The sequence below is a fragment of the Sabethes cyaneus genome, chromosome 3 (genome assembly GCF_943734655.1).
Source record: "Sabethes cyaneus chromosome 3, idSabCyanKW18_F2, whole genome shotgun sequence".
In the NCBI taxonomy this organism is placed as follows: Eukaryota; Metazoa; Arthropoda; class Insecta; order Diptera; family Culicidae; genus Sabethes; species Sabethes cyaneus.
Window position 1 is genome coordinate 172,808,095 of NC_071355.1, and position 26,149 is coordinate 172,834,243.

Here is a 26,149-nt window from a genome sequence, read left to right on the forward strand (position 1 = left end):
TGTTTATGGCTGTTTAGAAATGACTTGTTCAACAGAAGCTGCTGATTTGAAAAACTTAAACACCATTTTTGTGCTTACTTTATTCAGCTTTGATTGCTTTTAATCGATTAGTAAACAGCCATTGCTCTTACAATGCATACCGTTGTTAATTGGACGTGATTTGGTGTATATATTTATGAATAGCAGATTTACTTGGAATTAAACCTGGAAGCAAACTTAAAGCAGAATTTGAAGTTTTATTTTGAAATTGGTCTTGAAAATGGATTGGACTTGAAATTAGACTTGAAATTGAAATTGGAATTAATATTGTAATAGAAATTGGCCTTTAAACCAGAGACCACCATTGTTCGGCTTACTGTCTCACAGTATACACAGTCTGTTGCATCTCTTTTCGGGGCATTTTTTCTCTTTTACAACCCCGTTTATGCTCTTTTTCTAATTCGTTTTATATCCTTTTCGTTGCGTTTTTTGTCTTCATCTGTTTCGTTTTTGCTTCTTTTCTGTCACATTTTTGTGCGTTTTTGCCTTTAGTGTCCAGTTTTCCTTTTTTATACCCATTTTTGTTCTTTTTCTGTCCCATTTTTCTAGTTTATATTCCATCTTACTCCTATTATATCCCGCTTAATCTCTATCGTTTTCCTTATTTCCTCCTTCGGTTTTCTTTTTTCTCCCTCGATTTTCTTCTTTTCCCTTTTGGTTTCACAGGTTTTCTGTTCCGTTTTCCCTTTCTTGTCTCATTTTTCCTCTTTTTGTCTCCCGTTCTCCCATCTTTTTGTCATGTTTTGTTTTTTATTTTTCTCTCCCTTCTTCCCGCTATTTGTCTCGTTTTCCCTCCTTTTTATTCTCCTTTTTTTCTTGATTTTCCTTTTTTCTACCTGCTGTTTCCTCTTTCTTTGTTTCGTTCCTCTTCTTTTCCTGTCCCGTTTTTAGCCCTTTTCAATTTTGTTTTCCACATTTCTGTTTCATTTTTCGTCTTTTCCCTTGTTTTAAGGCCCGTTTTTCTTCCCGTATTTTTGTTAATTTCTGTCCCGTTTTATCTTTGTCCAGCCCGACTTTCGCATTTTTTCCTTGTTAACTACTTTATAGTTTTCGATTATGTTGATTCCTCTTATTATTTGTCGATTTTCCTCCTTTTCTGTAATGTTCTGTTTTTCTTTGCCCTTTTGTCTCTTTTGTCTTCCGTTTTTATTTTCCCCTCTATTTTCTTATTTTTCAGTTCTCGTTTGTCTATTATCCTACTTCTGTCTTTTGCCTTTTTCTTTTCCTCCATTTCCATTCCGATTTTTCTCCATTTCTGTTGTTGTTCAGTTTGTCCTCATTTTCTAAGTCGTTTCCATTGTTTTCTCGTTTTGTCGTTTTTCCTTTTTACTCTTCCGTTCCTCTTGATTTGTGTTTTCTTTTTTCCCATATTCTAATTGTCTACGTTTTTCTATTTTTATGTCCCGTTTTCCCTCCCTTTCTGCCTCGATTTTTCTTTCGTTTTTATTTTTTCGTGCAAGTGTTTTCTTCTCTCTCATTCTCTCGCGTTTCCCTCTTACCTTCCAATGACCAGTTATTGTCACGTTTTCCACTGGATGGGTAAAGAGAAAAACGTGACTAAAAATTAGAGTTGAAATTGGGCTTGTAAGCGGATTTGGAATAGGACATTAAGTTGGACTATTCGAAATTAAAATTGGATTTATTGTTAGGGTAATTAATTAATTTTCTTTATTAAAGAGACTTTCAGCGATTTGGCTAAAAAAGAAAAAGGTAGAAAAAGGGAAAATGCAGAAAAAGATGAAGAACGGAAGCAGCAGAAAATTTACTCACATGTTCATAAGAAACTGCTTGCTCTACACTTTTTTATTAATGAGAAATGAATTTTTTAAATTTGGTAAATATTTAGTTTTTTATTAATATTTAGTCCGAGTTTTTCAGCCACAACTCAGGAACAACAAACAACATTAGCTTCAAAATTCGCCATCGATCCGGCAATGTTGAGATTCGGTGCCGTTTAACCTTAACAGATTAGAAATTGGATTTAAAATATGAAATGAATATAAATTAGTTTTAAATTGGACTTATTACTGGATTTCAAAACGAACTTGAAGTCCAGCTAGAAAAGGACTTTAAAGTGAACATGAAATCGTACTTGAAATTGAAGTTTGACTTAAAATAAAAGTTGAAATTAAACTTGGCATTAGCCTTAGCTAAGGCCATGAAATTGAACTTAAACTAAGGAAATGAAATTGGAAATAAATTAGATTAATATTGCACTTGAAACTGTATTTGGAATCGGACTTGAAATCATTGTTGAAACTAGGCATGAAATTAAAATTGAATTTGGAATGGAATTTAAGCTTCTGTTAGGCTTGAAACTGAACTTAAAATTAAGTTTATAACAAAATTCTCATAGCTCTGCATTTAAAACCGGCTTTTTAAATATTTTAAAGTGTTGTAAAATAAAAATTACAAGCTAGCTCTATAATATTTGTTTTAGATTTGGATTAAAATTTATCATAATTTATTCTGCTAACAACTGCAGAGGAACCAACTGAACAAACGGAACACTTATTTATCGGAAACCGCTAGTCGGTAAAGTAGACGGTCCTTCATTATAGACGCCAGTTTGCCGGCAGAGGCAGCACCGGCATTGGACACCGAACAATCAACTATGTTTCATAACAACAGTGCAACGTTGCACTGTTGCTGCTGTCACTACAAACAAACCATGCGACATTCGGGCCGCTTGCTTGCAGCAAGCAAGAGGTCTTGTTATGAAAACATACCGATTGCACGCGATGTAACGAAAGCAATGAAGGCTCGCTCGTCTTCAGTCTTTTTCTGCCCGTAGATTCGTTCGGTCGTGTTCGCCAGATGTTGGCTCCGCTTCGGTCGTCGCAGGCCAGTTGGAGTATATTTACATTGCCTACCTGCTCTCAATGCTGTTACCGCCGCTGTCCTGAGGGGAACCGTTCTCGGTTGGTCTGTTTATAAATATTTGATGGAACGGAGATAAAGCGAAAATTCGCTTCATCGGAAACGAGCTCCAGGCCGCTGTTTGTGGAGTGTCAAAGGATGTGCTCGATGAAAAATCCATTTCCATTCTAGTGCAAGTGTAGTGTGAAAATTGTGCAGCTCTGCCGACGGGAACGAGAAAGCTCCATAGTCATCACTAGATGTCGATTGATGGTGCAGGCGTGTAGCATTATCTATTTTGTTTTTGTTTTTCAAAATGTATTTCGAATCGTGCATTAGTAGGAAGATAGTGATCGGTTTTATTTGTTTTCTGGTGCAAATTAGTCATGGGATAAGCCAGCTCGTGATCAATGTACAAAATCAGGTCGGTATTCGGCACTAGCGTGCCTATTTTCTACTATGTTTTATTTTTTTCTTCGGATTTTGACATTTCTCCAGCCAGAGATGCTGCTGGTCTGGCTCGTGGTGTGGTCGTGCAACACGGTCCTCTGTCGCAGTGCTAAATTGAGCTTTTACAGTAATTTGACAGAATTATTGTTTTGATTGTGTACCTCGTGTTGCATTCTTGTAGTCCCGGCCAGCGGAACGTTTGTTTTTCATTCAAGGCCTCTGGTGTTCCTAGAGGGATTATAAATAAATAATGTTATTGATTGAGTTCCCATCCGGAGGACATTGTAGCAGGTCGAAATAGTATTGGGAACAAACTCTACATATCGGGTTGCATTAAATTCTTGTCACGTATTCGCATTGCTACTTCCGCAGTAATTTGCTATTCGATTTATTGTTAGAACTATGATCATACTATAATTGGATGAAATTCGTTGGAATTCTGTTGCAGCACAATGCATTTCGCATGCGCTAGTAATTATAGTTGACAGTGAGATTGGAAAATTGTATCTTTACAGTATATATCTGTGCGCATTTGACTCAGCAAACCTGCAAAGATATGTATCCAGGAATAGGTATCTTCAACATAACTTATTTTCTTATAAAATATGTAGGTATCCAGGTAGGTCAGTTTTTCGCAGCCAAAAGTCGGATCCTAACTGACAGATCTCGTTCATCTTAACTGCATCAGGCTGGCTTTGATGCAAATCGAAAATTACCCGGTTTACTGCAAAGCTTAAAAAATACATAGAGGACCTGAGAGTTATTCAAAAGTTTGTTTCTCAAACCAAAAAAAGTGGATCATATATATTTCATATATTTGAGCATGAACCAGAAAAATAAAAGAGATTGAAAAAAAGTAGAAGGAGGCTTGGACTACACCTATAGGTACAGCCCCTCTTCTTAATATTGATACTACGGATCTTTTTATAGATTTCCTATGAAGACATCAAATTTGAACATTACTAGGTCCAAGTGTGTGCTACAATTCGATACTTCTACAACAATCTATGAATTTCACTATAACAATTTTAAATGATAGAACACAATTCGCGATGTATCAAATCTGCCATCGTGGCTCAAGATGGTCTAAATTGTAACTTTTTTAATATTACCTACTTTTGATAGATAAAATGCAAGCTCTGTTTTGATATATTATCTGTCAAGTTTTAAATCAAGCACTAGCTACCATGCATTTTCAGTGACTAGCATTGAAGTAGCAATATAGATCTACGTACATAAACACAATAAATCAACATTCAATAAATAATATGTAAATGTACCTAATTAATGTTGTGATCCTGCAACCTAGAAGAAATTTGAAAGCTTTTGAAGCACATAGACGAACCAACTTCTCCTTCTGCCCTTCGACGAAACAAAAAATAAACGTTTTATCGTAAACCCAGTGGAGGAGAAAATATATCAATCATTAGGTATTTACGTTTCCCAAACTCGCTGTTTATAGTCCAGTAGTTTTCAGCAGAGAAACAGCTTCAGTTGATGTTTTTCGAATCATTGCTCAAAAAAATCATAGCATGCATTGAATTTGTAGCTTTAGATCATGCCTTTTCGAGTGTTAATAAAGATATTTAAACTAAACCACGAGAAAATATTATAATTGGCCTGGCGAAAATGTACATTTGGGAAAAATTTACCAAAATCACGAACAAAACAGTAAATTTATCTTACTACCTTACAGAAATCAAAGATTGTTTTTATTACCAACCCTTGCCCCACAGAGAAGACATTCTACCACTTCGATCCCTTTTCATCAGTAGCACAATCTTTCCACAACACAACACATTCTCTTTTCACTTCACGGGTCTTCGTCTACTTTCCAGACATATCGACAAGAAATCAGCATGATAACCATTTTTGATGGGAATTACAGCCAAACCAACCTGGTATTGATATTTATGGATTGTTTCTTCGTTATCGAGGAAAAGATTATGTTAGAAAATTACAATTTTTCAATATTTGTTCAAGAAATAGAAGTCCTCTTGGTTTTTCTACCAGTTTTGAGTATGACGAAGAGAAGCTTGAGTATGACGAAGTGCAACTACTTGAAATTTTGACCTATGATGCAAACTAATTCCACTCTTTTTATAGTAGTTGGGTAGCTCTTGGACACGGCTCAACGAATACGTGCATCGATTTTTGTAAATAATTGCTGTCTGTCCGTGATAAACGAAAGAAATCTATGAACAAGTGAATTTTTTGTATGTACATGTATATACATGCAAGATGTGTCAGATTTATCTGGTGTACAAAATTTGAGTACTTCTGGATTAATTCTTATAAAAACTCGCAATAAAGTCTGTATCGTGTTTACGTATGACGAAGAGGGTCCGTAACCCTACTTTTCAAGTAAAGGCATCGTATTTAGGTTTGATCATCGTAAAGAATTTTCCACCTGTTGGTACGGGAAGACTCTGACACTTTTTTCTAAAAGGAAACTAATCGAAATCCCAACAAACTAATGGTGTATTTACCAGCTATCCCTGCTTCGAAGAAAATGTGGGTATTTGACCTTAAACTTTTCGTTAATTTTCGTTGATAAAACCTGCAAATCGTAGGTGAAATACGTATCTGTCGCGAATAAATATTAATAGTGGAATTTAGTCAGTAAAAGCTTTCAGTTTCAGATTTTCAAACCAATTTTTGATCTAAGATTGTAACTTTAGGTAATTTTTATTATTAACCAACTTAAATTCAAAGCGAAGTGACCCAGATTCCCTTTTTATTGATTCCAACATTAGAAAAACATAGCGTTCTATTTATCCATTCTTGATTTCATAAAACTATGTTTAAGAAACGACTATTTCTATACGATATGAACGTATATTGTGAGTGTACAACTCATTCATCCTGAACTACTTTCCGGTATTCCAAACGAACGCGGAATAATCCGAAGCAAATCCCGGTAAACAAGCTCGCCCTCAGCGTTAGCGAAGCTTGCAGCCGGTTTTGCAGGTTGCACAATTGCTGTGAGCAACAGACTGAAACTGAATGAATTCAGCGCGTATACCTACAGCATCACATGCGACGAGCACCATCCTTATAGCAATAACAAAAATATTTCCTCCGCACCAGTAGCGGAGAGTTGTCCTTTCTTTATGCGGATTCGTTCAGCAAACGAAAGCAGATCATCGCAGCTCGCAGAAGTACGTTCAACTGTGGGATTCTCAAGCACACAACACACACACATACACACAGTCATCTCATTTTACAATTCTCCGACTACGATACAACCCGGCACATTTTCCGGCTTTTCCAGCATAGCGTGGAAAATGCGCTGCTCTTCTTTTCTTTTCTTTTGTAGTAAACGTGGCATCCATCCCGGTCCGTCCTTCTGTCTGCTTGAGCTGCGATGAAACGCGCGGCGACTGGGCTTTCGTCAGTCTGTGACGATGCCTCCAGTATATTGCCAGTTGGCTAACCATCCGATAACTGTTTATACACTGCAGCAGTTGAATGTTTGCTCGAGAGCACGGATTATTTATTCACGATCGCGGTGAAAAGGAAATAATTTAATTCAATGCGGAAGTTTACAGCGACCACGGATAGCTTTGATCTGTAGTAGTTCGCCTCCGGTGAAAGGAGCTTACGCTCACTTGAGGGATAATGCTTTAATCGAAGCTAGTCCTCCAGAGTGCAAGAATGTCTTTTTGTATTATTTTATAGTGATTATCCTATTTTACGAATTTGTACCACTGAATGATTATGCATCTACTTGAAAACTTTTGTAAAATTACAGCTCATATTTAAAACCTGTAAAAGTTAAAAAATATCTACGCTTAGAATATCACAGAATTAAAACAAAGTGTTCGAAATGTTTTGATTAAACTACTCTATGCTAAAGTTGAGTGTTTTTTAATTTTTGAAAACAACTCTTTTTTGCCAGTCGAGTGCATTTACAGTTACACTACCTTGCAGTTTTCTAAACAGTGGAGCTGATATCAAGTTCTCTCCTAGCTTTTCCAAAATAGCCAGAGCCAAAGGGTTCCTCCTGTCCACAGTTACGTATTCCTTGCCAGATCATGGTCTTCTTTCTGAATTTATCAGCAAAAACGTACTTATACTTGCCTGCTATATTACCATGCCCAGTTTCAATGTTCCTTCAAACTTTCGGCCGGGAAGTTGCAAAAAATGCATTTTCACGTAGATTTCGTAGTGCATCAAAATACATCCGTTGAATTTCGTAAAAACTTGTTCGCACAAAAGCAATTCAAGAAGCGTGCTTCTTGGTTACCAAATTTTGCTTCAAGTGACGACTCGCATGTTTACTGGCACTGTATGAGCCGTCTCGGGTGAGGATATTCAGCGTGGTTTGATAGTTGGCATCGTACCTTCTAGCGATATCCCGGATGGATATGCCATGATTGGACTTAACGCGCCTCAATATCTTCCTCCTCAGCTCTTGGTCCCCAGTTTAGGTTTTCTTGAAAGTTCTTTGCCACCATACCTGGGATTTCCTTAGAGTTGGACGCGGCATAAGTGCGATGTTTGAAGTTGTTATCAATTTTCGTGAGATATACAGAAGGGCAACAACATAATATATTTTATAGTGATGCAGTAACTCAATGTCTTTACATTCAACTATAAATCATCTGCGGTAGTAGTGTTTTGCAAAATAAATTCTTCTTTCTTCTGATCAAGTGCCGATTCGAACTTTTACCCCACTAGTGGGGCAAAAGTGCGAATACCGCGAGGCAAAAGTGCGAAGCTCGAATCCATGAAATTAGCACAACAGTAGCTAACAAAACCATATTATCTCCAGTCTGCAGTCTGTGTTTTGGTAAGGAATATTCTCAATTTGCACCTTTTCTAATATGCGCTGGTGTATTGAAGCCTCCGTCAGATCGAAACTTATCCAAACGTTTGTTTTTTGTTTCACCAGCGGAAAAACATTGTTTTCCTTCGGCCAACATCTATAGAGCACACAGTTTTCTGCAGATCTTTCATTTCTAGTATCTGTAATATAGTGCCTAAAGTTGTATATAATTAGCTATACATTTTTGCCTCGTCCATGAATCGCAATTTTGCCTCGTCCGTGAATCGCACTTTTACCCCGCTAAGCGCTTAACGGGGTTAGATTAAATTACGGAAAAGCGAAATATATTTTGAAAATTCTTTTCACCGTATTTTCAAAACATATGTGAGTGCTGTAAAACGCTGCTACAAATTTTCAACAAGTAATATACTCCTGTTGATATCGTATTTGCCGTATAACGAAAAATTACGTCAAAACCGCCCTAAAATAACAATTGCACATAACTCAGCAACTATGCTTCGTCAGCAACCAAAGTTTACGTTAGATTCAAGCTGTCAAAGTAGTCACCCATCCATGCCAATGTAGTTAATTTACTCGAAAACTGCACCGATAAATCGCCCGCATCGCACTTTTATCCCTCCTTACTCTATAACTCATTTCAACGCAGCTGATTTTGGCATTTTTAGCATGTCTGGCAACTTTGATCCAGATCCAGGAGTTTGTGCAATTTGACGAAACTTGCACCAATTGTTCTTCATAAATATGTTATAAAGTTATGTCAAATGGTTCCAATTTTTACCACAAGAGGCGTGCCGGTGACGTACGAAGGGCATCCAACTTTATTTTTAGTCAGACCTTAAGTAAAACTTAGATAATTTAGAAATGGGTCACGTCCAAGTACATGCGTCTGTATATTGGTTTGTATATCCAAATAATCAAGCTTTTTAAGCTGGAACTGGAGTTCGAGTATTTTCTTTTCGTCTAGGGAAAACAGATACGGAATCAAAATTTCCATAAATTGGACACTGAATTCATGCATTATGTTATTATACAAAGAAAAGACGATATTTCTGTCAAATTTGCTTTTGTTGCAGTGCATGTTTGTTTTTAAAGCTATAATTAAAGACGTTTAAAAAAGTACGAAAAATGAAGCGCGAAACTGTTTGTGTTCTAGATTTCGACCGGTCGAAAAAGCCTGCTGTATGCTTTCAAATCCGCTTGTTTCATTTTTTGACCCATTATCCAAAATACTCCACGCAGCATTTGTTCTGCACAGAATTTTTGAGTATATTAAATAATATTAAACTTTCAATTTATGCGGAAGTCAAGTAGTGCTTTATTCCTAAATTGATAATTCGTTTGAGATTGTTTTAGAAATCTCAAATCATTTTGCGACCTGCACCATCACCTATATTTTCTATAAAAGTAGATGGAAAATATTGATCTCCGGTATGCAAAGGAGATTTCCCGTTACAGAAATACGGGAAATACTTACAGAATCTCTCAGAAAATTTCGTGACTTGACTGCAAGACCTAATTACTTCATAAACAATCGTCCAAATATATCTAATCTATGATGAGACTTGATAGAATTTAGATAATATTTCATATAATTAGGGGTCACTGAATGCGACTGTTCCTGAGAAGACATCAACAGACAACATTTCAAATTTCAGAATTTCTCAACAATGCCAGCGCAAAAACGTTCAAATCAGACACTGAATCGTATTTTTAAAAAAGTTGAGGAGTTTTTCACGTCCGAGGGAAAGTTAGATATTTTGAAAGATCCTGAAATAATATTTAACGGTTATAACACTTAATTTTAGTTCAACACGAAAACAACATCTGGTTTTACTTCACGTAGAAGTTGCAACGGATATGCCATTGTAAAATCGCAGCAGGTTATCTACGATTTTATTCACACAAAATAATACCCAAAAGATGTTCCATGAAGATGGAAGTGGAAAATAGCTAGATCCTAAAGTAATTGTATGACATAAGGCGTTTCCCGGGATTGCATTTCAAACATTTTCCATCTATCTATTACAGTTTACGATCCCGGATTCTGGCCAGCGTTTGTATTTTGAAGTATCGGTTGAGTTGTCTATTAGCCTTCCCGGATACAGATCCGCCGCACAATATAGCGGTTTGCAATCAGTTTTTTCACCAAAATTACTGAGTAGATCATGTTGGTATCAGGCTTGACTTTCTGACTGATCTTCAGGGGTCAATCCCGGTGTAGTGGTTAGCATTCACGCCTTTCGGGGTGAAAGGACCCGGGCTTAAAGCCCAACTCTGCATAAGTCACGAATAACCCAATTTGTTCAACTGAAGTTGGCGATCAAGGGTTTCACTTTGACGTTTGAGTTTCCTTGTACTGTAAAACGGCACGGATAGAAACGTAATGGTCGAACTGATCTATGTTAACTGAAGTATTTGGAGCGTCTTAGTAGAATACGAAACCTGGAATTAAATAAATAAAAACTAATCCAATTTAATTCTACTATGTATATTTATTCATGACAGATACGTATTTCGCCTACGCCTTGCAGGCTTCCTCAGTGTCTGTTTTCGAACAATGATCAATATTACCCGATGATCAAAGTTACCCGGTTTTACGGTAGTTTTTAATCACTATCGCCCTAATATTTTAGGTCAATCCAGCAGTTTTACAAAGTCCCGAGTTTACGCTCATGGATTTTGGAGGTGACTGTCTTCCTGCTGGATGAATATGTTGAAACCATGTTTGTTTTAAACTTTAAAAAAAATAGTCTGAGCAGAATTGTTTGCAAACGTCAAAACGCCATCAAAAGCTTGCATATCCGACCAATGGGAGCTATCGCCAAAATGAAGTGCCCTATTTCTAAATGTTCTAAGCCTTGGTCTAATGGGTTGCATCTAACTAGTTATGTTTGTATTAGGTTTCAAGCTACATTTCTTAAGCCGTTGGCCGAATGTTTTGAGGCAGTGGAAATTCTATCCAATTTTCAAAACATATCCGATCTGATTCATTGCTTTTGAGATAATCGATTCATTACCTAACTTTTCGCAACACTTACAGTAGCCAATTTCGTTTGCAAGGAACTACAAATATGACAAGGAGCGCTTGTACATAGATACATTCAGGTACAACAATTTCAATACAAGTGTACCGCCAACCGGTAAGAAAAGCAATGGTCCTATATGATTACCTTACTGAACTTCTGAAATGTTCGTAAATTACGAAGAAATACAAACTTCACACATAGCTTTCTTCCGCGCAATTTCGAGTTGAGTCATTTTATTTGTTGCTTTAGATTAGATTACTAAGCCGGAGAAGTTTTCTTAATACAGTAAATTGTCCCGCAAAAAAAGCAAGGCCTTGTTAGACCAGCATCGTTCCTCGAAGCTAACTGGGCGGTTAAATAACCACATAATATTTCCATAGCAGAAATATAAAGTAATTCTAATATATGAATTTTTGAAGCAATATCTCCCGCTTTCAGTTATAGGACGAACTGTTTGGTGTGGAACAATCCAAGCGTTCCGGAGTTATGGCGGAACATACATACATACTGACGTTCACTTTTATACATTTAGATTGAACATACATTTAGATATAGTAGTTCACATATCTGTTCCATTATGTGATATGAAAATGATTTTTGTTGAATATTTTATACAAAAGTTCTCTTATTAATCAAGGTTATACGGTCTTGCTATACTTGTTTATCCCAAAAACTTATATACGCACTTGGCAGGACTACTAGGGCAGTTCATAATAATCTTTACCGATGAAGATGATGATGATGATTCTACTGTAACATTCTGCTTATATCTTCGTTGATTCGCTAACTATTACCTAAAATAAACTTCAGAAAAACAGAAGTAGCCATGAAATACTCCAGAAAATTGATTTTTGAAAGATTTAGTTAACCCTATAAAAAGTTGGAGTGAAGATGGCATACCTACTTTATAACCGATTCATGAGAACACAGTTCAGTTCTCACAACCCTGTTTTTCATTAATTTAAGTCCTATTCGTTTTCAACCATAATAAGAACACAACGCAAGCAGCTGGGAGTTTCGCATCCCGTCAGTTCCAGTTAATCTGCGAAAGAAAATAACTGGCGCCACAAAGAATCCATTACCTACTGGCTAACTGACACCCCATTTGTCTTTTATCGAGTAAATTCTCTTTTCCAGAAATAAAGTCCCAACTGTACCTTGTAGGGCCTCGGTGTGTGTTGCCCGATCTAGGTGTACAATTCCTTTTGTTGCACTTTGAGTATTTTTTTCTCCGCGTCATCCCTTCCAACAATGTCCATGTGAAAGGGGAGAAAAATAAAGTGCTCCACTGAACTGGAAGTAGTTGAGTAGTTGAGAACTGGCAGAAAGCTTCCGATCGATGGAGTAGCGCTCCAGCCAGGGAAGCGAAAAGTCGTAAACAAAACAAAACGACTGAATAAAAGATAAAGTTTCTTCTATTTTAGGCTGTTATATTTAGAAGGGCATTATTTTTACTGCGTTCCTTGTCGGCAGCAACGCGCTCGCTGGTGGTTAGTCAGCCTGTCCGTTTGTGGCAATTTCGAAGCCAGAAAGTTGACTTTCGTGTACGCTGTCAGAGTTAGCGATGGAGCGAGGATGCGATGCTAATATTGATTTACGATCCTGTTCGTAAAAATTGATAACCTCTGGATACAACTTTTATCGAAACGATTTTTTTTAACTTGAACGAACTGCGAATTGGTCTAGGGGTTGCTTGAAAATCATTCAAAAAGTCATTTTTCTCTTTTCCCCATCATTTGCATTATTATAACATGTCACAGCGTTATTAACCATTCACGTGCACGCCATTTTTCCACAGCTTATTACGCTCTGTGTGCACAGCATATAATATGATGCATAACCCACAATACGTCGAGGCAGAACCAAGAGATTGGCACAAGAAGTTATTCACCTTTCTGATGGAAAATAGGATGTGTGTAATGGTGCGCACTTTTTCCTATAGGTTATGAGCCCGGGAAATATCACCAAGCAGGGAGCAGCAGCGGTGGAAAATGATTGTGGTCTCAGGGTGCTGTCTGTAAGCGGCACAGCATGTATCCGAGCGTATATTATTATCATTATTTATTACTGACTTGAGTAATATGGTACCGGGAGAAGAAGCGCAAACAAAAGCAGCAGCAGCAGCAGCAGGAATAAAATGTTGTAAAAGTTTGCCTTGTTATGGGGAGATTTTTTATGACAACGTCGTCGTCAACGACGACGACGATGATGATAACAGGAAAAAAATAATAAGTCGTAAAAACCTTGATATTTTGGCCTTGCCTGTAAGCTTTCTGAGCATCCGCAAATGTAATGAAAAGAAATGCCGGCAGGTTTTTTCCCGAATTGATTATCTTATATGTGTATGGTACCTACAATAAAGTGATTTTGGGGAATATGTAACGTAATTTGCTGTATTTCATGGGACGAAGTTTCTCAAAATAATATATAACTCGCGAACATGTACAAAAGACGGTAAAAAAATCGATTGTGTATGTGAGAAGTTTTGGAATTTATCTCCTGTGGAACAAAATAAAAACATTGCAATTTTTATCCTATCAATGGCACGGAAAATTCGCAAATGCTGAGTTGTAAAATGCGTACATAAATATTTTCCTGTTGGTCTGTTTTCGTCCATTTATACCTCTACCTATTTATATTGATAGCCTGCTGACTATTTCAGTATTTTCTCTGGATAAACGTGCCAGGAGCATCGAAATACTGTTTCCTGTTAATTTTCTACTTTGATACCATGTTTTCCGATAGACTGTTTTGTAGCTTGCAGTTTGGTGGGTGCACAGAAAAATCTACAGTCTATAGAACAGAATGTGGAGCAGCTTGGTAAATGATCATGATCCAGCATTTCCTGACAAGAAATCCTTCCCATCAAGCTCTGTCAAGACGTTTGTTCGGACTAGTAGGATTGATATAGCAATTGTACGTTGGGAAAACAATTCAGTTGGCGTCCTGTGGGAGATCTTTTGCTTATCTTGTCATTCGTCCTGTCGGCACCAGTCTATGCTGTCGTACTAACGTTTGATTCTTTCGTTTGTTTAGCGCCGTTTGGTACGTAGTTATCTGGATGATGAGAGCTATGTTTTGGATTGAATGCTTAAAGTTGATTGGCATTATCATTGACATAGCCCTGAAATAAGATTGTATTGATAATTATATTGCTGTTTTAACATTTCATATGGATATTCGAGAAATGGTTGTGTCTGCCTTCATTCTCAAGTATCATAAAGTTCCTATTAATTCTGATGACTTGGAGCGCTTTTTGTAAATAAGAAATGAAGAAAACATGTATATATTCCAGAATGAAATACACATATTCTACATATGGTGTTAAAAAGATATGATTACGGTGGTTGCTGCTCTATTCTTCCCGTGTTGCAATAGTTATTTTAAATTTGGTTTTTGTCATGCTTTTTGACAGAATGGGGAAGAAGCCGTATTTGCAAAATGCTTTCTATATACAAAGTTAACATTAGAGAATGTCCCTTATAGCGGGTGTTGGTGTGCATGCAAGATATGCATGACGATATTTTTGTAGGTTCTACTTCAAAAAGTTATGTTTGTTTGTCTATGATTGTATTGTGCTGGACCGGGCGGATCAGTGCCTCAAAGATTTACTACACTATTCTGTTGCTATTTCATCTAATCTTTCGCGCAAGAAAACTGTGAAAGTTTTGCAACAGTCTCTTGTATGTCTACACTCGTATATGTGCGATAAAGTCTTCTAAGTAGTGTTGTTCTAACGAACAGACTGGCATGAGCATCTCTTTCGGTTCGCTTTCTTATTTTTTCATACCCAGCAACGAGTTTTGGCAAGTTTGATCAGCTACGGTCGTCGCTCTCGCTCGTCGTCGCAACCCGAGCAGTTGATGCTGATCGCTCGCGAGGCCCTCACTCGCTGTGCGCTCGCCTTGTTGTTTGTCGTACGCTTGCGCCAGTGGAGTAAGCGTTGGTTGATTTAAGCTTCAACTTATATTCCATTACAAATAGATTGGATAAACCCCAAGGCAGCGATTTTAGACCGATGCGTTTGTATTACATCCTGGTTCGCACTGGTCGTGTATTTTGAGGGTGTATAGACCAAAGAAACATTTTTTATATTTGTTTTAGAAAGCTGAGAGTTTTTTGTATAACATATAAAAAATTAAGAATATGTATGATTTTTAGTGTTTGAGATACAATTTCTTTACTGAAAAAATGTCGGCGCAATTATTGATCAATGAGGTACTTAGTCATTGAACTTTGCGTAATAAGAATGATTAGTCAATCCTAACCCCATTGAGTTGATTCATTGTGCATTTCCGCTGGTTCCGGTCAATCACTGAGTGCAACTATTGATATGTGCAATCAGTCTTAGCTAAAGAAAGAAAGCTGCAATAATGCAATGGAGACACTTGGCGTTTAGCTTTGACCTGCAATAAAATCAATATTTTTGGCATTGACGAGCCTAAAACATCCGTTCCATCACAGGGCGTCATTTCAAGAATTACGTTCAGGTCAGCGCAGTGTCACGAAAGAATGAAAGATTTTGAACGCTAAAGACTTTTCAATTCAGAGCGGATTTCAATGGTTTGCATATCATTCGATTTATAAAAGTTGCGGGAATTGTTTGGTTCTTATTAACCAATTGTTCTTTAATCGCTGGACAGTCACAATTGCCAAAACTTCTAAGGTAAAGTTTCCACATGCATTTTCCGTACGAACGCTTTGATTTCCAGGTACGGGCGACCATCAGATATAATTGCAATCACTACACTGTAAAAAGGACTCGGAGCAAGAAGAAGAAGAAGAATATCAACAACGAATTACAAGCAAGCGTTGATTCTGACCCGTTTCGCAATCAACTTTGTACAGCGGTGTAGGCGTGTTTATTTCGTTTGAGCCTCTTTTCTTCATGTATTTGGACGCACTTATTTTTAGCCCAATCCCCTTTTTGTCTAGCGTAGATTGCCTCTGCCGGCGCAATGTTCCTTGCTATGATATCAAAGTCATCTGGAAAACTTAGAAGTTGCCTACCCTTGGTGAAAATCGTGACTCTCGTTTCGAAACTCGCTCGTCGGATCACCCGCTCAAGAGCGATGTTACAAAGCATGCAGGGTGAGCTGTCACCTTGTCTCAACCCTCGCCGCATCTTAAAGGCACTCGAGAGTGTCTCCAAGATGCACACGAAACACATCACTCGATCCAATGTAACTCTGATCAGTCGCGACAGTTTATCCGGAAAACCGTGTTCGTGCACTATCTGCTATACCTGGTTACGATCGACTGTATCGTGTGCGGTTTTGAAATCCATAAAAATGTGATGCGTTGGGTTGGCACGTTGTACTTCCGACATTTCCGCAAGATCTGTGGGGTGGTGAAAATTTGGTCCGTAGTGTCACGAGCCCCCATGAACCCTGCCTGATAATTCCCTACGAAACCTTGTGCTATGAGTGGCAGCCGGCGTAACAGGATCTGAGAGAGTAGCTTGTAGGCGGTGTTTACCAGCGTTATCCTGCGATATTTGCAACAGTTCAGCAGATCACCCTTTTTGTAGATGAGACAAATCACTCGTTCCATCCATTCCTCTGGTTGCTTTTCCTCCTCACAAATCTTGGAAATTACCCAGTGTAGATCCGTTTGTTTCCAGCGTTTCTTCGTTATGGTTATAAAGCTCTGCCGATAGGCTGTGTTCGTCTTCAGTAACCCGATTGCTCGTTTAAGTTCTTGGAGATCAGATGCTGGGACATTACTATCTTCAAATAACAAACATAACAAAATCCACACTTTAGAATACCGTTCTGATTCAAACTTAAAACAGTTTCAAATTTCGAACACTCAGAATAAAATGGTCGCTAGTATCGCTAATATGATAAAATATAATACTGATTGTATACCACCGTGTTCGTTAGAATATCCTCTATCCGGTGGAATACAATAAACATAATATTTTATCATATTAGCGATACTAGCGAGCGTTTTATTCTAAGTGTTCGAAGTTTGAAACTGTTTTAAGTTTGAATTAGAACGGTACTTAATAGAAATTTGGATTAGGTCTTGTTCATTACAATTGATGTTGTATGAAGGAAAAAGTTAGAAAATATGTTTTATTTTGTACAGTAAACAAAATTATTCCTGAGACACTAATCTTTTCTCGCAAATTAAGCTTCTAAACAAATTTATTTCAGAAACGTTCTTCATAAAGGGCTTTTATAAAATATAACACTTGAAAATAAAGTCGTGTGGTTCAATGGTTGCTTAAAACTACAGTTTTAAGGTTAAGAACTGAGAATCGCACGACTTCGCACCTTGGCTACTCAATTATAAAAATTTAAATATTTCCAGGTATACCCACGTGGAGGCGCTAGGTAAGAGATTGGGATGGCAAGAGCTATGTTGGGCGCTTTTTGCTAGTTGTCTTTCTCATTTCATAGCGCCACGCCACAATCCACCTCAGCTTTTCCATCTGCCTGGAAGGAACCGAAAGTTTTGCCACTTCGGAAGAAGAAATACATTAACTCGATTGATAATTTGCGTCCTATAAGTCTACTGTGTGGTTTATCCAAGGTTTTGGAAAAGCTTCTAAAGCAGCAAGTGGTCACCCACATACAACGATTCAACCTCCTTTCGGATCAGCAAGCAGGTTTTCGACAAGGAAAAAGTACCAAAACAGCTCTTCTAAGAGTTTATGACGATATCGCCATAGCCATTGACAACAAAAACAAAGCAGTATTACTGTTGTTGGATTTTTCGAAAGCGTTCGATACCATCTCCCATCAACGGCTCTGCAGTAAGCTATATGATTGTTAATTCTTTAGCCACTCAGCCGTAGAGTTAATTCGTTCTTACTTGTCTGGAAGAACTCAAGTAGTCATATGTGGTGAGAAAGTTTCCAAAAGTGCTGCTGTAACTTCCGGTGTCCCGCAAGGTTCTGTGCTAGGGCCAGTCCTTTTCACGATGTATATCGACGATCTTCCAAATGTATTAAGGTACTGTAAAGCTCAACTGTTTGCCGACGATGTCCAGTTAGTCTTTATATGCCCTGGTAAATCACCTGCTGAGTTGCTGCGTCTAGTTAATGAGGATCTGACTAGGTTTCATCGTTGGGCTTTGCGAAACAGCTTACAAGTTAATCACAATAAAAGTAAAGTCTTGCTGCTTGGTGCAAGTTGTCACGAGAGCTCTGTGCTGCCAGATGTAATAATTGACGGAAACATAATCGGACTAACCAGTGATGCTAGTAATCTCGGACTAGTTTTCCAGGATAATTTAAAGTGGGACAAAACAGCTTTACAGCAATGCAGCAAAATCTATAGTGGTCTGAGGACCTTAAGAGCTGTGACGAAAGGTTTGCCCATAAAAACAAAACTGCAACTGTTCAAATCGGTACTCCCAGCAAACCACAAATCGTATAATAATGTGTGAAAATCATCTTAAATATCGCTAAACAAACTCGAAATCGTACATAAAGCTTAATAAAGCGCAGCCTAGTTTACATTTATTCGTACAAAATGATAGTAACTGATTCACATACGATTTTCGTCACAGAATTGTATAGCATTATGAAATTAATCATGTTGAGTCGGATTTCATCGTATACAATCTATACCTATAAAGAAGGATTTCTGTCTGTCTGTCTGTCTGTCCTGTGTTCCTTATAGAATCAAAAACTACTGAACCAATCGGCGTGAAAATTGGCATGTAGAGGTTTTTGGGGCCAGGAAAGGTTTTAGTGATGGTTAGAGACCCCTCCCCCCACTAAGAGGGGGGGCTCCCATACAAATGAAATACAAATTTCTGCATAACTCGAGAACTAATCAAGCAAATAGAACCAAATTTGGCATGTGGGTGTTTTCGGTGACAAGAATTTATTCTAGGGTAATTTGAGACCCCTCCCCTCTTTATAAGGGGAATTATAACTCCTCTCCCCTTTAAGAGGGGGGGTTTCCATACAAATTTCCTCATAACTCGAGAACTAATCAAGCAAATGGAACCAAATTTGGCATGTGAAAGTTTTCGAGGGCAAGAAAATTTTCTATGTTGAATTAGGACCCCTCCTCACTTTAAGAGGGGGGGCTCCTGTACAAATGAAATACCAATTTCCTCATAACTCTAGAACTAATCAAGCAAATGGAACCAAATTTGGCATGTGTGTGTTTTTGGAGACAAAATTTTTTTCTATGATGAATTGGGACCCCTCCCCACTCTAAGAGGGGGGGCTCCTGTACAAATGAAATACAAATTTCCTCATAACTCGAGAACTAATCAAGCGAATTGAACCAAATTTGGCATATGTGTGTTTTTGGAAACAATTTTTTTTTCAATGATGAATTGGGACCCCTCCCCACTTTAGGAGGGGGGGTCCTATACAAACGAAATACAAATTTCCTCATAACTCGAGAACTAATCCAGCAAATGGAACCAAATTTGGCGTGTGGGTGTTTTTGGAGGCAACCATTTTTCCCATTATGAATTAGGACTTCTTACCTTTTTAGGAGGGGGGGGCTCCCATTCAAACGAAATACAAATTTGCTCATAACTTTAGAACTAATCAAGCAAATGGAACCAAATTTGGCATGTGAGAGTTTTAGATGGCAGAATTTTTTTTCTGTGGTGTATTACGACCCCTTTCCCTTTTAAGAGGGTGGGCTCCCATACAAATGAAATACAAATTTCCTTATAATTTGAGTACTAATCAAGCAAATGGAACCAAATTTAGCATGTAGGAGATTTTTGAGTCTTGAATTTATTTTATGATAGTTAGAGACCTCTCACCCCTGTGGTAGGGGGATATGGACTCTCATACAAACAAAACAGAATTTTTTGCGAAACTCAAAAACTAATCCAACTCGAGAAATTCGAGACTCTTCCATAAAACATTAATCAATAACAAGACCACAAAAATTATCTATAGTAACACTAGATCATTCAGGACGAGACGGTCGCGAGTGTTGCCGGTGACCCGCCGTCGGAAGCGCCGCCCACTGGGGGGCTTGCAAAACTCGAGATAGTGACAAAGATCATCCGAGATTCATGATTTATGTACAACACAGGTTAATTTGTGGCAATACGAAGTTTGTCGGGTCAGCTAGTTACTTATGAATGCGAATTGTTTTCATATAATTTGCAGTATGTATATCGCCTCCAAAACAATGCGCATATGCTGGTTTCGTGCATCGAATACGATTTTTCTAGATAAATATCGGTACATATATCATATTTGTTACTTTGATATACGTACGAAAATGTTTGCTGGGACTGTTACCCCACTTCATGTTTGCGGATGTTGTCTATATGAACATGGCTATGGCACTACATTCGAAACTGGAAGTTGCCTTAAATGACTGTGCGATATATGTTTACAACATAAACCGATGGACTTCAGTGCGTCATCTCCAGAAAAATCTCCTAGGTTGTCCTTTTGTAAACTTCTATGTAATGAGAGCCTGCTTATTCTTTCACAAGATAGTGCAACGGAAAGCACCAAACTACTTATTCGCTAAGTTAACATCAGTGCGAGGAAGGCGTACTATGGGTTTCTCTGTTCCTGCCCACAGCACAGCTCTTTATGGAGGATCGTTTTTGTGAAAGGAGTGGTTTTGAGGAACACTCTCCCGCCTGAATTAAAACGTGTTCGTTCGGAAACAATGTTCAAGAGGCTGCACTTCATTCTTCAACAGATAATTTAGTTTAAGGTGTTATTAGTATGTTAGTGTATTTATTGCAAAAAATTGCTGAAAACTGTTGTATTATGTAATTTGACCGGTATGGCAAGGAAAAGACTTAAGTCTTAAGCCGTTTTGAAATAAACAAATCAAATCAAAACAAAACTTACGCATCCGTTTTGTGGAAAAAATTTTTGTGATGTGGTTTTTGTGACCGCGTCACACCACAGGGCGTCATTCCAAGCATTACGTCATGCATGGTTTCGAAAGAATGAAACATTTTGAAAGCTAAACGCTCTTTCAGCACGGATTTTAATAGTATACATTTAATTTTTAAAAGTTGCAGCAATTGTCTGGTTCTTAATTAATGATTGTTTTTTAAACGCTGGGATAATGAAAGTTTTCACACGCATTTTTCCAAGCGATCGTTTTGCTTCCCAGGCACGGACGACCATCAGATATATCTACAATCACCACACTGTGGAAAGAACTTGGAGCAAGAAGAAGGAGAATATCAAAAACGAATAACAAGCAAGTGCTGTTTCTCACCCATTTCGCAATCAAACCATGTCTGAAAAGACACTCGATAAAATTCTGAACTGTTTAACTCGTGTTTTATTTACCAATCCATTTTTCCAATATGAGATATTCTTTGAACTATGTTTCTATATCGTGTGTGAAGTAAATTAGCTCTCTTTAGTCGACTCTCAGTGAAAAAGCCCTTTGCATAAAGAAATAAACTGAATCCGGTATGGTGATTCATTATTCATTCAGCGTTTAAATTTTCCACACCAGCATAATTAGCGTTCGTAAGTTAATAGTTTTATCCACAACTGTCGTTTTGCTAATACAGACCCAATAACTCCTCCGTTGCTCGCGAGCGAGGTAATATATTTGCAAAAATAAACAATAACAGCGCAAAATTTATTAACGGAACTGAGCTCAATGTTCGTACATTGCCGCGTTTAGTCGTGAGCTTAAAACAACTCCAGTGAGTGGAAATTAGCGTTCTACAAGAGCTAATAAATTATGCTTTGCTAATTTTCCTGTGGAAACCCGGTACGGGCGGTTGCATGACCCGGTACGCAGCGCAGCACCATTGTGAGTGGCCGTGCTGAAAGGTTCAGTCTTTTGCCGCCAGAGAATCCAGTAAATCCTTATATTCACTAAGCGAGCGCCGAGTGAGCGATAGCACGTTTCGAGGGGTTACTGTTGCTGCGTTTTCGATACGATGGCTACTGCATAATGGTTGTTTCCTCACTTTACTGGTTCAAATTACCGGATGCATCCATGTAACGATAGCACTATTACCAAATGGGCTAAAACCAATTTGCTTATTAATACAAACTAAGCCATAAATGATCTAGTCTGGTTCTACCCTCACAATCATTCATATGTAGTTGCACTTGTTTGACAGAAAGGGATTTTCTGGAGTATTAAAATCTGCAACAGGTTTCGTCAAAATAAATTTCATGTTGTTTTTGAAAAAGTCAAGGCGCGTACAACACTATACTTCCATCATAGCTAAACTAGTTTTACTAATATCATGCTATGTATTAAAAACGAGGATGTTAAAAATGTGTAAAATTGAAATCCATCCCATGGTCATGCTTTTTAAACTACCTCACACACCGGAATTAAAAAAAAATTGAGCTTAGTCGGAAACCGCTAAAACTGTGGAGCTACTCTTGGGCTTTCCGGTCGGGTTTAGGTTCATTAAAATATATCGATCGCGTCCTGCCCGCTCGCCGGCTGGCTGGGTTCATTATTCATTGCAAGCTGGCAAATGACGCGCTCCGAAGTTCCGAGTCCTGACGACAGAACGAGTAGCTGCACTAACCAGCCGGCAGGTAGGTAGTGAAGTTGTTTGCGGACAGGTTGGTAGTTTTTGCCCGCTGCCTGAGATGGCCGGCGTGATAAAAGCAGTCGTTAAGACGTAAATCATGTCGAAAGGTGCGAGAAACTTTAGCAGCCGCAGGCGACTTTCCTGTGCTTTGAATTAGCAATTGGGTTTTATGATTTTTTAATGATTTTTTTAAGCGGCGCTGGGAACTGTTATTAATTGCCATTTTGTAAGTGTCAAACAGTTGTTGGTGGTTGAACTGATTTTATTCGTAGCCTTATCATAAAATATGAATACATTTTGTAATCGAAAAGTATTTTTTTAGCTGTGTTTTTATCTCAAACAAGAAATATTAGCATTAATGTAGTTTTTATGAAAACAATATTATAAAATAATCGCACAATTTTCAAGCCCCCGTAATATTTTATAACGTAGTTTCCCTACATATCTTTGTTTGACTTTTTCGATCGGCTGCCGATAACGAAAAACTGAAACAAATTTGCCCTCGACCTGAACAGTATAAAATATTTATAAGCGCAATCACACGCAAGCTGATTCGTCCTCATTTCAGTATAGTCTTTAGGAAAATCACATTTCGGAAGCTTTCGTCAGACGTTACCATCACGAAGATATGGCTTCCGATAGGTGCCGCCACAATTAAACGATGAAGGACGGTTTTTTGCTTGATATGGATCGCCGTTTAATTGCCAGCTGGCACGCCATGTTTCCAGTCTAATCATCCTGAATCTGGATCGTGGTAGACAAAAAATAATTACGATTTTGGCACCGTGCCTTCACGGAGAGTGACGTGGGTGGTACAATGTTGTTAAGCATTCGGTATAATTAGAATTCTTTCTGTACGGCGAAGGCAGATTGGGAAAAACAATTTTAATCAATCTGATAGGCTGACACAACGGTACTTTCCTTGTACAGATAAAAATATCTGCAAAGGTTAAGTTGTTTTGAAGGAAAAAGCTTAAATGTTCTACACTTTGTATGTTCATCGTCCCATTCTTTGTCGGTAATATATTTTGCTAGGAAAAAGAATTTTTATTTGTCGTGCATCTTTTTTGATATGTTTTGTTTTTAAAAAACCCAAAGTTATAGAAATCTCCAAAAAGATTGTACCAACACCTACGTTGTTTCGCTTCTACAAAAAAGGTGCATGATGTATGAAAAACATGTTCAAACTAGGCATTAAAATAAAGATTGTAACAAAACAAATAACGATAATGCACCATTAATCGGTCAAAGTCGCTTGATGAACCTCATAATGTTAGTTCCATTCGGTTCAATGGCGTGCAAGTGCAATATTCTGAATCGGCGTCATGCTTTTAGCACCCATTTTAAACTATATCCATTTACATTTGTCTAATCTAGGACGCGCTATAAACCGCAAAGCGGTGCTCGAAAATGCAGAAAATTTACCATTGCCAATAAGGTACAGCCTACAATCATACCAACCGCGCAGAAAGGTACTGGCAATTTGATATTACCCGTTACCGGCATCCGTAATGACCGCCATCATCATCATCATCATCATCATCATCACAGCTAGCATCAGAGTTGACGTCACTCATCGAAATGCATTCGGAAAGATTCTATGCTAGATAGGTTCTAGCAGGTGTAGTAGGGTAGTGAAGGCACATCCGGTGAGAGTGCATTCACACGCTTGATTGCACAATTATTGGCCTGAGTCAAGCAGTGCGGTAATCGACGTGTACAATTTTGTGCCAGTTTTAGATTTTATGGCCGCCTTATACCCTATCGACCTAAAACTTGAACAGGGACGACAAAGCGAATGATTGAAGGACCCACCTAGGATACTACTAGGACGCAGTCCATTACCTGCCTGCCAATGTGAATCCCGGTAACTGAAAACTAAATAGCTGTATAGCTGTACCTTTCATCGATATGATGGTTGATAGGGACCGGCAAATTGCGATTCGATCGTCACTGCGCTGTGCGTTTAGATCTATTGGAAATGGGCCATTATTTGGAGCAGAGGAGTGCTTCAATATTCATAAATATACATTCTATCATTAGGCAGAGTGTATTACCGTGGTGAAACATTTGTCCGTGTCCGAATGGTACAATGGCACCGGCAGTAGTTTGTGACCGAACGGCCGAATTACCGTTCCAATCGGGTGGCGGCGCGGAGTGATTGCTTACAATCATTGATGGTACGCTCATTTCGTTGTTTGACAGGTCTAGAAATAGTACCTGCCAACATTATTATTTGCACGACAATGCAAACATGTACACGTCGTCGACCGCTGTTCGATGATTATAGAAAACAGTATCGCCAGGCCATAATTGTCACAAAACGCTTTTGTGTGTTTCATATCAATTTTTTTTGTATTTTCTATTTATTTTCTCGTGAAAATGTGGCCACGGCTGTTTGCTAATCACAAGCTACACATCGCATGTTGAATATGGTATTGCACTTTAAAAATTAGTAAAACCTTGTATTTTTGAAGTCTAGTAAAATTTTGCACAAATTAGCACATGCACACATGTGATTTAAAATGTGAGCTTCCTAGTATAAATTGTGGTGACAGCAGTATAACATAAACTCCGATTGATTACAAGTACAACTCATGCTTTAAGTCAAAGATTATTTATATTTATAAAATAACAAGTGTAGCGTATTGCATAAAATAATAAATAAACCAGTTGGGTTCCCCTTGTATAGCATAACAATTTCATTTGTAGTTTCAATTCAGAAAACCAAACATGTGTACCGCAATTAGCGAGGAGAAAAGTTCAATAACACTTTCAGGTGGACAAAAAGGATTTGAGAAACGCTTGTTGCATGATCTAATGATCCTTCTTCAAACAATACCATTTTCTTTTTGATCTGTTACTCAAGTGTTCTGTTTATTCACAATGTACCATGCGCCTCCATTGACTCACCTTCTTATACAAATTTTAAGTTAAGTTTTCTCGAAAAAGCTCCATAGGCATAAACTTTGCCGCGGCCAGGGAAATAGTCACACCTGAACACACCTGAGAGCGGCCAAATCTAGCCTCCAGTTCGATCATGTCCTGATTGACTGTCGACACTTATCGAATGTCATCGATGTATGGTCTTTTCGGTGATCAAATAATGACTCTGACCACTCACAAGTAACAATTCTAAAGACACTTAGTTTTACTTGAATTCTATGAAGATATTATTTCGGTATACATAATTCATTACCTCTGGTTTTATTACGGTATGACGCAATACCAAGCGGATACGAGTCAAAACAAATCTTTAGCTAGCTATAAAACCATAATAAAACTGTTAATAATGCAAATTTATTGTGGTTGCTTATATTACGACGATGAAACTAATCAGCTGCACCACGTGTCCTTTAAACTTACCATACGTGTGGCGTAGCAACACAATTTGGCGTACCTATCAAAATTGATCTTATTACGGTTGCTTGTCAAACCTAGAGCTAGAGCTATTAAAACGGTGACACCCTGAGCAAACAGATTTATTGCTGCTATTATG

The 26,149-nt window shown here is 38.0% G+C and overlaps 1 protein-coding gene across 1 annotated transcript in view; it reads left to right on the top strand.

Annotated features, from left to right (window-relative positions):
- Positions 1-2,838: 2,838 nt before the first annotated feature.
- LOC128742170 (out at first protein) overlaps positions 2,839-26,149 on the top strand; it is a 122,896-nt gene continuing 99,585 nt past the window's right edge. Inside the window, exon 1 of the mRNA XM_053838421.1 lies at positions 2,839-3,322. Within this exon, the coding sequence (XP_053694396.1) occupies positions 3,215-3,322 (108 nt within the window). The 5' untranslated portion in view covers positions 2,839-3,214. The remainder of the gene's footprint in view (positions 3,323-26,149) is intronic.